General features: G+C 38.4%; 2 protein-coding genes and 1 non-coding gene across 6 annotated transcripts; 2 read left to right on the forward strand and 1 right to left on the reverse strand.

The window, feature by feature from the left end:
- The first annotated feature begins 916 nt into the window (after positions 1-916).
- LOC117621488 (serine/threonine-protein kinase PBS1-like) lies at positions 917-5,753 on the forward strand. 4 transcript variants are annotated; one of them, XM_034351996.1, is made up of 7 exons: positions 917-1,205; positions 1,965-2,107; positions 2,242-2,434; positions 3,161-3,549; positions 4,091-4,436; positions 4,953-5,171; positions 5,264-5,753. In XM_034351996.1, exons 1-6 carry the CDS (start codon positions 1,079-1,081, stop codon positions 4,961-4,963), a joined length of 1,209 nt encoding a protein of 402 aa, XP_034207887.1. In that variant the 5' UTR covers positions 917-1,078; the 3' UTR covers positions 4,964-5,171; positions 5,264-5,753. The 4 variants fall into 4 exon arrangements, with proteins under 4 accessions (XP_034207887.1, XP_034207885.1, XP_034207886.1 ...); XM_034351994.1 differs by lacking the exons at positions 4,953-5,171; positions 5,264-5,753 and having other exon boundaries at positions 4,091-4,592; XM_034351995.1 differs by lacking the exons at positions 4,953-5,171; positions 5,264-5,753 and having other exon boundaries at positions 2,245-2,434; positions 4,091-4,592.
- A 390-nt stretch (positions 5,754-6,143) lies between these two features.
- TRNAQ-UUG lies at positions 6,144-6,215 on the reverse strand. Its single transcript has one exon. It is a non-coding gene; the product is annotated as a tRNA-Gln (tRNA).
- A 1,872-nt stretch (positions 6,216-8,087) lies between these two features.
- On the forward strand, positions 8,088-12,197 carry LOC117621552 (probable protein S-acyltransferase 7). Its single transcript, XM_034352103.1, has 5 exons — positions 8,088-8,762; positions 9,480-9,662; positions 10,341-10,637; positions 11,059-11,292; positions 11,398-12,197. The coding sequence occupies exons 1-5, from the start codon at positions 8,664-8,666 to the stop codon at positions 11,920-11,922; spliced, it is 1,338 nt and encodes a 445-aa protein (XP_034207994.1). The 5' UTR covers positions 8,088-8,663; the 3' UTR covers positions 11,923-12,197.
- Positions 12,198-12,628: the final 431 nt, after the last annotated feature.

A 12,628-nucleotide genomic window follows, 5' to 3' on the forward strand; every position in this document is an offset into this window, starting at 1 on the left:
TATCTACACACGCAGGTTGATTAAACTAGGATATTGCTTGCCTCCATCTACGGAATTGAAAACACAAAAAGAAAGACTACACACGTGTTTAACTGCTATTGGCAGAAATGTAGAAGTTTTTACTTACATGGAAGAAGGGAAGTATTTTTCATTAAACAAAGTGTATCGAGCTTAGTAGAAATTTATTTATTTTGGTTGAACACCTAAGCTGGACGTGTCATGTTTCAACAAGTCTTCTCCAATCCTCTTGAGAATAATAATGACTCTATTTTTTTGAATGAGTTTCCCTTGCCGTTTGGGTGGGTCGAAGTAGTGAGAAGTGAAGTCCTAGTAGCAATACGTGGTGGTCAACTCGTAACCATATATGGTTGTTAAGTCCAAACTTGAAATGGCAGAAAGAACCATCTCTTTTTTTTTTCTTTTTTCCTTTCTATGTTTTGGATAAATAAGAAAAGCACATCGAATGTCACAGATTTGATTTGAAGCACTGAATTCCGGGATGATGGATGGAAAACGTCTATGGTATTAAAATCAAATCCAACAGATTACATATAATAATGTCAAGGTATCCGGCATAAATAAATATAAATTATTAATTCCAAAAGAGATTTCATACTATTAATAATTTGTTATTCTATTTTAGCAGAATTATTAATTATTATTATTAGTAGCACGGAAGAAGAAAGGATAGAATATGAGAAGTCGGTAGAAGAAGAATGTCAAAGAAAAAGAAAGAAAAAAGAAGAAGAAGTTGACCAATCCAAAAGTTAAGAATAAAAAACAAAAGGAATGACTACGTGTGAGTGGTGACGTCATATTAAAAGCGACAGCATGGATTCTAGAAAAAGATCCCATTTGTACTCGTTCGTCCCGTGGTACGTCGTTTCTTGGAAGCCTGTGTGTTTGGGGAATTGCGAGCCCTCTGTTTCTGTTGCCTTCATATACAAAATAGGGTTGGGTTGTGTTGTGTGTGCCACTCTGAACAAATGTTGAGTGCTTAATTTGGCTCTCCCATTTTTTCTCTTCGTTTAAATTTCTTGGGATTTTGGAAAACATTTTTCATCTCCGTTGGAGCAACATGGGCTATTGCCCATGTTTCGGGTTCAGGAAGGGGAAGAAGCTCAAGAGCGACACAGACGAAAAGAAAGACGTCGGGAAGACGACAATACGCAAGCCTGAGGAGAATGTGGCTCAATTGTCTTCTGGTCAGTTCATACGATACGATTGTCTCTCTTTCTTTTCTCTTTCTTTATTTTCCATTAGAATACCAGTTTGAGAATGCTATCAGTTTGTTTCCTGTCATCAAACTTTAGAGTCAAGACAGTGTTCTTGATTCTTTGTATTGTTTTGTGATTTGGGTCATGCTATAATATTGTAATCAGTTGGCTTTTTAGATTTTGCGCCTTTAGCTCATCGCGGGTATTATAACTGAATGCGATCATGTTCTTGGAGTTTCTTGTTTTCTCAATTTGGATTTGTTTTTCTCATTTACCAGTTACCACCTTCTGTTATCTGGTTTCAATTGAAAATGACATCTTTTCTGAAATCCCAAGTTTCAATCTTTTCTGAAAATATTAAAAATATTAGAACAAAGCGTGCAAAAATATTCAAGATTGACACTTGTTAAGGGTTTTATACTTTTCAGCTGGGCTTGTCTAGGATCATGACAAAGCTAGCCATAGTTCCAAGGTTACTCACTGCCAGTACCTAAATAGGATAATGAAATGACAGCAGTAACTATTGGAGAACTCATACCAACACTAAATCTTAGCTAAGCTGTTTACAGTTTCAATGTATTTCTAGGAGAATTGCTTAATTTACTGAATTTGAATTTTAAGATGCTCTGAGTCAGTATTATACACATTGAATCAAATTGATGCGATACAGTTCTCTCTTCTGCCCTGTACTATTAGATATTTCTGCTTCTTTAATGTTATTGAATGTTGTCCTATAATCTGCTCCAGAAGATGGAACTAATGCTGAAAATAAGGCTCAGACATTCACCTTCCGTGAGCTTGCAACTGCAACTAAAAATTTTAGGACGGACTCCTGTATCGGAGAAGGTGGATTTGGGGCTGTATACAAAGGAAAATTGGGATCTGGTCAAGTAAGTGTTTCAAGGGATGACTAACTTCTTCTGAACTTTTTATCATTCAAGATTGCTGATATCTTCATCCCCATCACTTAAGTTATTTTCATGATTTGTTTTATTCAATTTTAAAGAGAGCAGTTTCTTTTCAGCAGGTTGTCGCAGTAAAAAAACTCGATCAGACGGGTCTTCAAGGAGAAAAGGAGTTTCTGGTGGAGGTTCTCATGCTTTCTCTTCTGCGTCACCCTAACCTTGTCAGTTTAAGTGGTTACTGTGCTGAAGGGGAGCAGCGCCTGCTTGTCTATGAATTCATGCCCTTAGGGTGCTTGGCAGATCACCTCCACTGTAAATGCTTTAATGCCATTCAGCTTTCACTTTATAACACGATATGTAGTTCCTTTCATGCTTAAACTCCCATGAATTGATTCACTATATATTCAGTTATACATCTTGTGCAAAATTAACCAAGAAAAAAGGAGATTCTCCTCTTTTCATCAATAGGTTCTGAGGGGGGTGGCCAGAGTTACAAGAGTAATTCGTGAGCTCCCTCCTATCAAAAATGGATTGTGAATGTTTGTTCTCAGTCTTTCCCAATGAATCATATTCTCCTGAAGACTTTGCTTAGCCAAAGTAGGCTATGCATCACATAGTTTAATGTAGTTTAGAGCTTGTATCTTGGTTCTAGTGACTGAAGAATATGAGTTTTTCCTCGATCCATGGGGTCAAACTCAACTCTAGTCTGAGGTAACCCAACACACGTACAACTAATAAATGATGAACAATGTTAGTTGTAGTTCACCTCAACTCTCTGCTTTATATGTTTGTTTCATATTGTGAGTAAAACAGGAAATTATATTTCAAATATTTATGAGTGACATATATGAGGCAGTAGAACCACTCTAACGACATTCCAGCTCTCGTGTTTACCCTTTACAGTCTGACTTCTAAAGAACTTATGTATGTAGGCTCTAATGCTAATCGTACGTAATGCATGTCATGTAACTCGCTATCCTATATCTTCTCATTTATAAAATTTTCAAGTGCCTGACCTCCCCATGTTATTGTTGCCAGATCCTCCACCTGGTAAGGAGCCACTTGATTGGAATACAAGGATGATGATAGCTGCAGGTGCAGCCAGGGGATTGGAATATCTTCACCATGAAGCTGATCCACCTGTAATATATAGGGATGTAAAATCAGCTAACATTTTATTGGGCGAAGGTTTCTTCCCAAAGCTTTCTGATTTTGGGCTTGCAAAATTTGGTCCAACCGGAGATAGATCGCATGTTTCCACCAGGGTCATGGGTACTCATGGTTACTGTGCTCCTGAATATGCTAAAAGCGGAAAGCTGACAGCAAAGTCTGACATTTACAGTTTCGGGGTAGTATTGTTGGAGCTGATCACTGGACATAAGGCGATTGATAGCAATCTTGGTCGTGAGAAGCATCTTGTTGAGTGGGTAATTCACTTTGTTTCATTTTATTATGTCTACTAGTATGCCAACATTGCATCTGATTAGGCTCTCAAGGGCAACGTTATATAGTTACTTGAGTTAACCCTGTAGCTATAGCTATAGCTATCATCTCGAGTGCATAAATAAGTATTGTAGAGGTCTGAGTATTTTTTTTGTAGATATTATCGCATTCTGTTGCTTGTTAATTTTGAGGATGTTGAGCAACGATTGATGTCTTGTCTGCATGGTATTTTATCAAGCTGTTCTTATGTTGTAGTTGTATAATTCAAATGCCTCAGTTTTAACCAATTTTGTGAAGTGGGGAATCTTTTCTTATTTTTTAAGAGGATATAGGAAAGAATGCATAGCAGTAAATTTTGGCTTTGATAGCACTCAACTCATCTTGGAGGTCACCGTGGTTGAATACTTGGCATAAGAAAAGATTTTGCTTCTGTGTAGGGTTATGTGTTCAATTTCTAAATATGCAGGGCAGTATTTTCTTTAACTGATATTTGGCCATGATTAATCCCATTCTTTGCCTATGTAGGCACGTCCTTTCATGAAAGACCACAAGAATGTTGCGCAACTTGCGGATCCACAGCTTAAAGGTAGCTTTTCAGTATCTGTCTTGAAGAAAGCCTTTGAAGTGGCTTCCATGTGTCTCAGAGAAGATGCTGGTGCCCGGCCTTCAATGAGGGATATTGCGCTTGCTATGGATTACTTGGCATCCCGTCCATATAATGAACCAAATGAGACCAACAAGGTTGAAGTAAAGGGTTCAGGGGATAACTCTCCAGATGAAACAACTATGTTAAACAAGGAGTTGGAGAGAGAAAGAGCTGTTGCTGAGGCCAAGGTGTGGGGAGAGACTTGGAGAGACAAACGAAGACAAGGTGCACAAATTAGTGATGATGACTTTAGATAACTAGTCTATAGTGCAATGCCTGGGTTTGCCCCCACCATGTAGAATTTTTCGAAGTACAGACAACTTTCCATTTAAAAATTAAATTTGAAGTTTTTAGCTTTTGCTGATTGTGCACCAAGAAACATTTAAGCCTGAAGTAGTTTCTAAGTCAATATGCAATTACATGAGATTTATTTTCTTCACATACAGAAGTAGTTACCACCACTCATCTAATACATGGGTTCTGTAAGGTCTGGGTTGGTTTTTTGTGCTAACAACTATTATGCCACTAACCCGTGAGATGATTGCCTATTGTGAAAAATGAAAAGATTATTGCCCCTAACTTATGTTTTTATAGTTCAGGATTGTCATGGAAGAAATATTTAATACTGATGGAGAGCAGAATCACTATACTAATAAGATACTAATAATTAAGCCACAACTGTCCTAAATTTTACACTGGGTTTTGGCCTCATCTAACTTCCAACGCTTTACTTGAAATCAGGAACTCCATAAACCACTTGGTTCCCGATAATGTTGGTGGTAGGGATAGGATCAGGTGGCTTCCGGCTAAAGATGGAGTCTATACTCTATAGTATTGCTTGTGCTTGGGAGAAACTCAGAAATTCTAGGCCTCTGACAGCTTGGGCTGATCTGTCTGATGTGAATTAGCAACAATAATGTTGAGGGGAGGAGGTTTCCATCCTTTGGTTAGCTAACAAAGGTAAGCAGGCAACTCTTGACAGAATCCTTGTCTAGTACTTATGAGCACTTGTAAAGACTCCATAGGCTATTAGATTGTGTTTTTTGTGCCAGGTTTTGCTGGAGTCTCATGAGTACATAGTACTCTAGAGTGCATGGTGAATATGGGATCATTTCTGGTCTCATCTTTGTTAATTGGGCTGCTGTGCTGTTGAGAGTGGAAAGGTAAACAAGTGCATTATGATATGTAGTGAAAAAGCTTTGCCTGGCTCTGGCTCTGGCTCTGGCTGGCTGGGATTGTGGATCATATCTGGAGGTGGAGAAATGATAGGATTTTGGGAATGAGAGCAAAGCTTGCCATGGCTGTGCTGTGTTCAACTTTTAAGATTTCGAGTCTTCCTGTGGATGGCCAAAGCTTGTGCTGCTCAAATTGTGTGAGCCATTTATGCAGTAATCTTCCTGTAATTTTGAAAGCTGCTGGAGTCTTCCTTTGTGTCTGTTGTGTTGCCCTCTGCTCTGTGCAAGGCTTTGCATTGTGTCTGTTCTGTTGTGTATACACTTACAGTGGAAGTGGTTATTGACGCTGTCAGTTATTTCTGTTTTATTATTCATACCTTGTATTATATTAAGAAAAGGCACATAATCTCTTCATTTGCAATTTGCACGAGAGCGGAATGCATCATGTATTAATTTGCACTACTGACTTGGCTTTTTACCAATTCCATTCCTGAATCTAATCTCGCGTGCATCCCTCAGTTTCATGTCAAAAGGTCATCTCAAGTACAAAGTATGTATCTACAAACCCAAGGCAACTTTTGTGATCCACATATAATCTAAAGTAAAAATCTGTTTTAGCAGGAGCTGCTCGTAATCGAAGGTGAAGGTATTAACTATAAGAAAGAAACTGGTGACACTGGCCCAGTGGGGAGTTGTCTGTCTGGCTTTCTTCATATGAGAGATCTGCTGGGCCCCATGCAAAAAAATTAAAGTAAAAAGGTCCCACCGGGAGTCGAACCCAGGTCGCTGGATTCAAAGTCCAGAGTGCTAACCACTACACCATGGAACCCCGACCGGTGCTTTTAAGTCCAGATGCTTTCAAATACTGTTAATGGAGTTAGAACGATCACTAATTCCAAAACACCTGTCTGAGTCTGACTGTGTGGGTGGATGATAAAAGAATCACGTCATCTCATTTTCGGAAACTCTTTTTATTCTTTTATCTTTATTCCGTACAACTGTTAATCCGATTTGTTGTCTTTATTTGTTGTTTTTAGTGAAAGGAAAAAGATTATATATTTTAGATAAATGATATTCTAAATTCTCTAGTATACGTTAGGAGAACCTCGAGCTTGAGTACAAGTAGTAATTTATAATGAAAGGAACTCGAACTTGAGTACGCATTATAATAATTTATAGTGAGAGTTGGAGGAGCAGCTGACTGCCTTGTTGAGCAAATTTCAAACTCGTAATTTGTATATTGGTATGCTATTAATATTATATAAGTGGCAAAAGAGCAGGCACACATGGCTTGGCTGCTGCAAGCATCATGGAAGGATTCATCATTCATTTAAGCACAAGGGAAGGAAGGGGGTTCATCCATCCATCATGCCACTTACCCTAATAATATTAATAACCCTAACATTATATTCTCTATTTACCAAACGGTGTTATTTATTCTTGCAAGTTGCAGCTTTGCTTTGCTCATCTGCCACTTTACAGCAAGCGTTCATCAAGCAACTATAAAACACAAACACACACACAAATATATAGGCACTATTCGTGTCGTATGATCAAAAATAATAAAAGAAAGACAGAGTTTATTAGAGGGGCACTGGACGTGTGGACTATGGCCCCACTTACCACCATTGACATCTGTTGTTGTTAGATCTCTTTCTTGTTTAAAAAGAAAGAATTCATGTCTTTAAACAATTCTCGAACCGCAGACAAAGCCTTCTTTTCTTTTCTTTTTTGTGTGCAAGGATTTCATTTTTAATTAAAAAATAAAATATTTAGTACTCAATCAAAAGGCATTCTGTGAATTGCGGGAGTTTAATGGATTTTCCATCTAAAATTCCGTAAACAGAATACATGGGTTTTACCAAAGATATTACATTTTTATTGGTTCAATATTCTAATCAACTTATAATTACTTTTTTCTTCTTCTATAAATGTCTCTAATATGTAGGTATAGTAATTGAGGAATGTCTCAATATGTTTTGCAATGAGTAATATAATGTGACTAATGTCTACCACATACAATGGCGGAAGCATAAATTTTCTTTTGTGAAAAATATTGTTGCAACACCATTAATAATGAAGATAAGTCGACTCTTAGATATAAGAAAAAAAAACACAATCATATAAATATATTCATGCAGAAATTAATAATACAACACATTCTACCTAGTTCCTCTATTGATGACACAAACAGAAAAATGAGAAGAGTGAGTCCAGAGAACAAGAAGAATAACATAAGTAGAGGAGTAGAGCAGGTTGCCCCCCACCTTAGTCTTCTTTGAGGCATTTTATCAAAGAACTTGCCCCCATTAATTACAAAACTTCATAAAAATTGAAAAAAAAATCTAAAGGACTACAAGAATATGACATATCCTAAAATATATCCATTGTAATTATGTGAAGTGGAAATGAATGAACTCAAGAGTGAACCAAGTTGTTATAAGTATGAAATCAATGTTGATGGAACTTATGAGAAACAGAATTATATGAGGAGGTTTTTTTAATTATAAATCAATGAGAAATGAGATTCGACTTCAGAAACTCTTTTAATTTAACATTAAAAATAAAAAAAGTTAATAGAATAAAAGTTAGTTGGTAATTTATTACAGAATTTGTAAGTATCTGTCCAAAAGTAATTAAAGTGGAAATTATGGGATTGAAAAACCACTTATTTATTGTTTAGGTATAGTTAGATACCAAATTCAGCTAAACTCAAAGTTATATATACTTCAACCAAACACAGAGGAAAGGAAAGGGTTCAAAACCAGACTAGAAGGAAGGGCCGGTCACATTCCAATGTTGGGAAGAAACAAAAAATAAAAAAACTTTAAAAAAGTCACACTGGGACTTGGACTGGGTTCTCACCCACCACAGCCAGCCGCTCCATCCCCAGCCTCTCCACCCAATCAGAGCCCGCCACATCAGCCGATCCCCCCTGTAAAGCACATACACACAACAGTGATAGAACCGCTGCTGCTTTAGCCCCCCCAAAGTAATAAGCCAAGGCAAAGCCACCTCCAAAAGGATGAAGAAAAACCCTTTTGCCCCAACCCCACCCGCATGCCTTGTCGCCCAACCTTAACCATTCACTCTGCTCGCCGGAAACCGACCCATTTTCCCGCCCCGAAAGAGCCCTCGAGCTCCTTTTTCCATTCCATTATCAATTTTTGGTCTTTCCATATTTCCTTGGGGCCTGAGAGTCGACATCATTGTATCGTCTATCGAGCGAGGAGGATCTTATTGAGCTGAAACTGAGAGCGTTGGTGGTGAGGAAGCGATGTACGTGGTGCCTCCGCCCCAGCGATCGGATCCGGCTTCCGGATCCGCCGGCGCCTCCACTGATTTGCTGGTCTACCAAAATTGGAAAGGCAGCAATGTCAGTTTCCTTTTTATTCTCTTTTTCCTCTTCTCCCTTTAGCCTGATAATATTTTCTTCCTTTTCTTTTTTCTTTTTGCTAGATTTTTTCCGGAATAATTTCAGTGGCTCCCTATTTATATAATTTCAGTTTTAGGACTTGATGGATTACGATTTTGTGTCGCACCATTCTCATTGACAATGTTGGTTACTATTTTTATATTATTGTGATTGTGATTGGTATTATTGTTGTTACCTCACTACTATTGTTCGTATGTTTTTATATCTATTTTTGGATAGATGTTACAGTCAAGGAATGAAATTTTTTCTTTTGCCTTTTGAAAAAGTTTAGAAGTTATACGAAAACGATGTAAGAAAATTAGATTTCATACGAGAGACGTTGCAATTTGAATATAATGAAAACAGTGGAATACGAGAATTGATACGGATGACCCTATATATTCGAGACAAAGACAAGGATGATGATGAAGTCGACTCATTTTGTGTTCATTAACAAGGAATTATAGTATAGGTGGCAATTGTTTGTAGATTGATAAGCATAGAGCTTATGTTCTACATGTATTTGAATGCCAAGCTTGGCTTGCTGTTAGAATTGGATGCTGCTTGTAGTGCAGTACCTTGCCTTGTATGAATGGCATTATTATTATTATTTTGGTTGAAAAGAGTATGAATGGCATTATGAAAACTTACATATATGTTATTTTTGCTTCTTTGCAGATATTTTTCCTTCAGGGAAGGTTTATTTTCGGACCAGATGTAAGATCACTGGGGCTGACCATATTTCTAATTGTTGCTCCTGTCACAATTTTCTGCATCTTTGTTGCAAGAAAGTTGATGGACCATTTCTCACATCACTTGGGAATATTGATAATGGTTGTCGCTGTGGTATTCACAGTTTATGTGAGTTCTCTCTCTAAATCACACACGGCTTATTTGTGTAAAGGAAACTTTATTTTGCCTGACAATTTGGCATGTTATGTTGAAAGCTACTATCAGGACTATTGAAAGCTACTATTATTATGTGGGGTCCTGATTCACAATTTTCACACTATAACATGCTAGTATCTGTCGCAGAGATTAGCGGGGAACATGGTAAGTTATGGAGGATTGAACTTGTTATGAGATATGGATTGGTATAAGTTGGTAGTAGGTCCTCATGGAGCATATCGCTTCCTCTGAGTATGATACCCTTTCTATGAGTGATTGTTATCAATGCAGTTTGTATGTTGTAGTAGAATTTACTCTCTCTTAAACCTTTACCACTATGGACAGTCTTCAATATGAGTCTAGGTTATTGAATCTACTTTGGTATTGTCAGTTTTCTTCCCTTCACAGGAGTCTTTGTAGAAGTAAATGATAATCAATTAGGTTTGAGTTGTTGTAACTTGTAACAAGTTCTGGAGTTTCTAGTAAAATTGTGCCTCCACAAGCACCCTATTCGAAAATTTATTTATTGTTTGAATCTCTACTAGATTTGAGAGTTGGGCCTGGGAATTCGCAGGTGGATATAGTGATAAATTTAGATATGTTGATGTATCTGCAGTGTGAAAATATAATGACACAATGATCTATTTTCAGGATTTAGTTCTTCTCCTGCTAACCTCTGGAAGAGATCCTGGTATAATTCCCCGTAACACACACCCCCCAGAGCCAGAAGGATTTGATGGGAACGTAGAAGGTGGGGCTGGACAAACACCACAGTTGCGTTTGCCTCGCATCAAGGAAGTAGAGGTGAATGGAATCCCTGTCAAGATCAAGTATTGTGATACTTGTATGCTCTATAGACCTCCTCGCTGCTCCCACTGTTCAATATGCAACAACTGCGTAGAAAGATTCGATCACCACTGTCCTTGGGTTGGGCAGTGTATTGGGCTGGTAAGTAATTCTTTCATTAGACTCATGCCTTCTGATTGCTCTGCCAATGTATATGAAATGAGACAGACACACATATGGGCATTCACATGCATAATATGTGCATTCTTTCAAACTATATACATGCATGAATGTCTGCATACATACATTCATGCATCCATGCATTGGTAATATTAGTAATATACCAAAGATTTGAAATATACAAATCTCCACCTGGAATCAGCAAAGAAAGTGGACTATTAAATGATTCAGTCACTGGCATATGGAGGTAGCTCACATCACGTGCTTGAGCTTATCTGGTTAAATATGTGTTCTTGATTTGGCTTTGTTTCATTTACTGGCATGGAATATACCTGTTGCTGATGTGATGGATTCTCAGTTGCCTATGGAAAATATATCTGAACATTCACTAATTTGGGTGCAGAGAAATTATCGATTCTTCTTCATGTTTGTGTTCTCCACAACCCTTCTTTGTATATATGTTTTTGCATTCTGCTGGGTCTACGTTAGAAGGATCATGGGAACCGAGGACACGACAATTTGGAAAGCAATGATTAAAACTCCAGCCTCTATTGTCCTAATAGTCTACACTTTCATATCAATGTGGTTTGTTGGTGGTCTTACAGCCTTCCATTTATATCTCATCAGTACAAATCAGGTGAGAGATCGATCTCAACATGTCACAACCCTTGCAGAACTCTATCTACACGGTTCATCTATTAGAATGAACAGGAGCTTATATCTGTTTGCGTTGTTTTTACAGACTACATATGAGAATTTCCGGTACCGATATGATAGGCGAGCCAACCCCTATAACAAAGGAGTGGTTGAGAATTTCAAGGAAATATTTTGTACCACCATTCCCCAGTCCAAGAACAATTTCAGGGCGAAGGTGCCAAGGGAACCTGTGTTGCCTCCTCGGTCAGGGGGTGGAGGTTTTATGAGCCCAAATATGGGAAAAGCTGTGGAGGACATTGAAATGGGCAGAAAAACGGTGTGGGGAGACATGAATGCTGGGGGTGATCATTATGAAGGGCAACTTAACAACAATGATCGCTTAAATTTAAAGGATGGTGAATTAGGTGAAGTTTCCCCAGATATAAGGACTACAGTCGATGAAACTGTGGATCGTGCTGGAATACACCCCAGGCGATCCAGCTGGGGAAGGAAAAGTGGAAGCTGGGAAATGTCCCCCGAAGTTCTTGCTTTGGCAGCTAGAGTCGGGGAACCGAACCGCACGGGTGGGAGTAGCAGTGGTGGCTTGACAAATGAGAACCGACATACATAGGCAGCCAAATGTGACAGACCAGTATAGTAGCGGAATGGAGGATTTGATTGTGTGGCAGCAGAGTGGTGGTTTGTGTTCATGCGTGGCCATTTAACACCCACATTAATATTATGTGCAATTTGGGGAAGGGTCTTTTGTAAGTGTTGGGTTGGCCATTGTGCATTTAGGAAGGAATTTGTGTGTTGTATGAGTGAGCTTTCTTGTTTTTGTATTGCATTTGTGGAATTAGTTAGTTCCTAATTGTATTGCAATTGTGGTGGAGTTACTGCGTTCTCTCTCTCTCTCTCTCTCTCTCTCTCTCTCCTCTCCCCCCCTCCCCCATGAATTTAATGAAGAATTTTAGAGGTTGCAAATAAACTAAACACTTATTTATTACTAGCTAGTCTTCGTTGTGGAAAAATGAGGCCAGCTGCGTATAAGAGCAGAGCATGAATATCATTTATCACTTGCCAGCAAAGAGCTATAATCACTGACCACAGCACAGAGCCAGCCAAGTTGGTGTTAAACTTCAAATTCAACGCTGTCATTGCACGTATAGAATGTGGTTGGTAAATTAACCCCCACGCCCCAAAAACAAAAGCAGCAGATGGAGAATGATTTGTAAAATAGTATCCCTGCAAGGATTCTTGTGTAATTTGACCCTCCTATATCCAATAACAAGTCTACGACCCCCCACCCCCCAAAAAAAAGCTGGTTTTTGGGTCTG

The sequence above is a fragment of the Prunus dulcis genome, chromosome 3 (assembly GCF_902201215.1).
Source record: "Prunus dulcis chromosome 3, ALMONDv2, whole genome shotgun sequence".
Classification (NCBI taxonomy): domain Eukaryota; kingdom Viridiplantae; phylum Streptophyta; class Magnoliopsida; order Rosales; family Rosaceae; genus Prunus; species Prunus dulcis.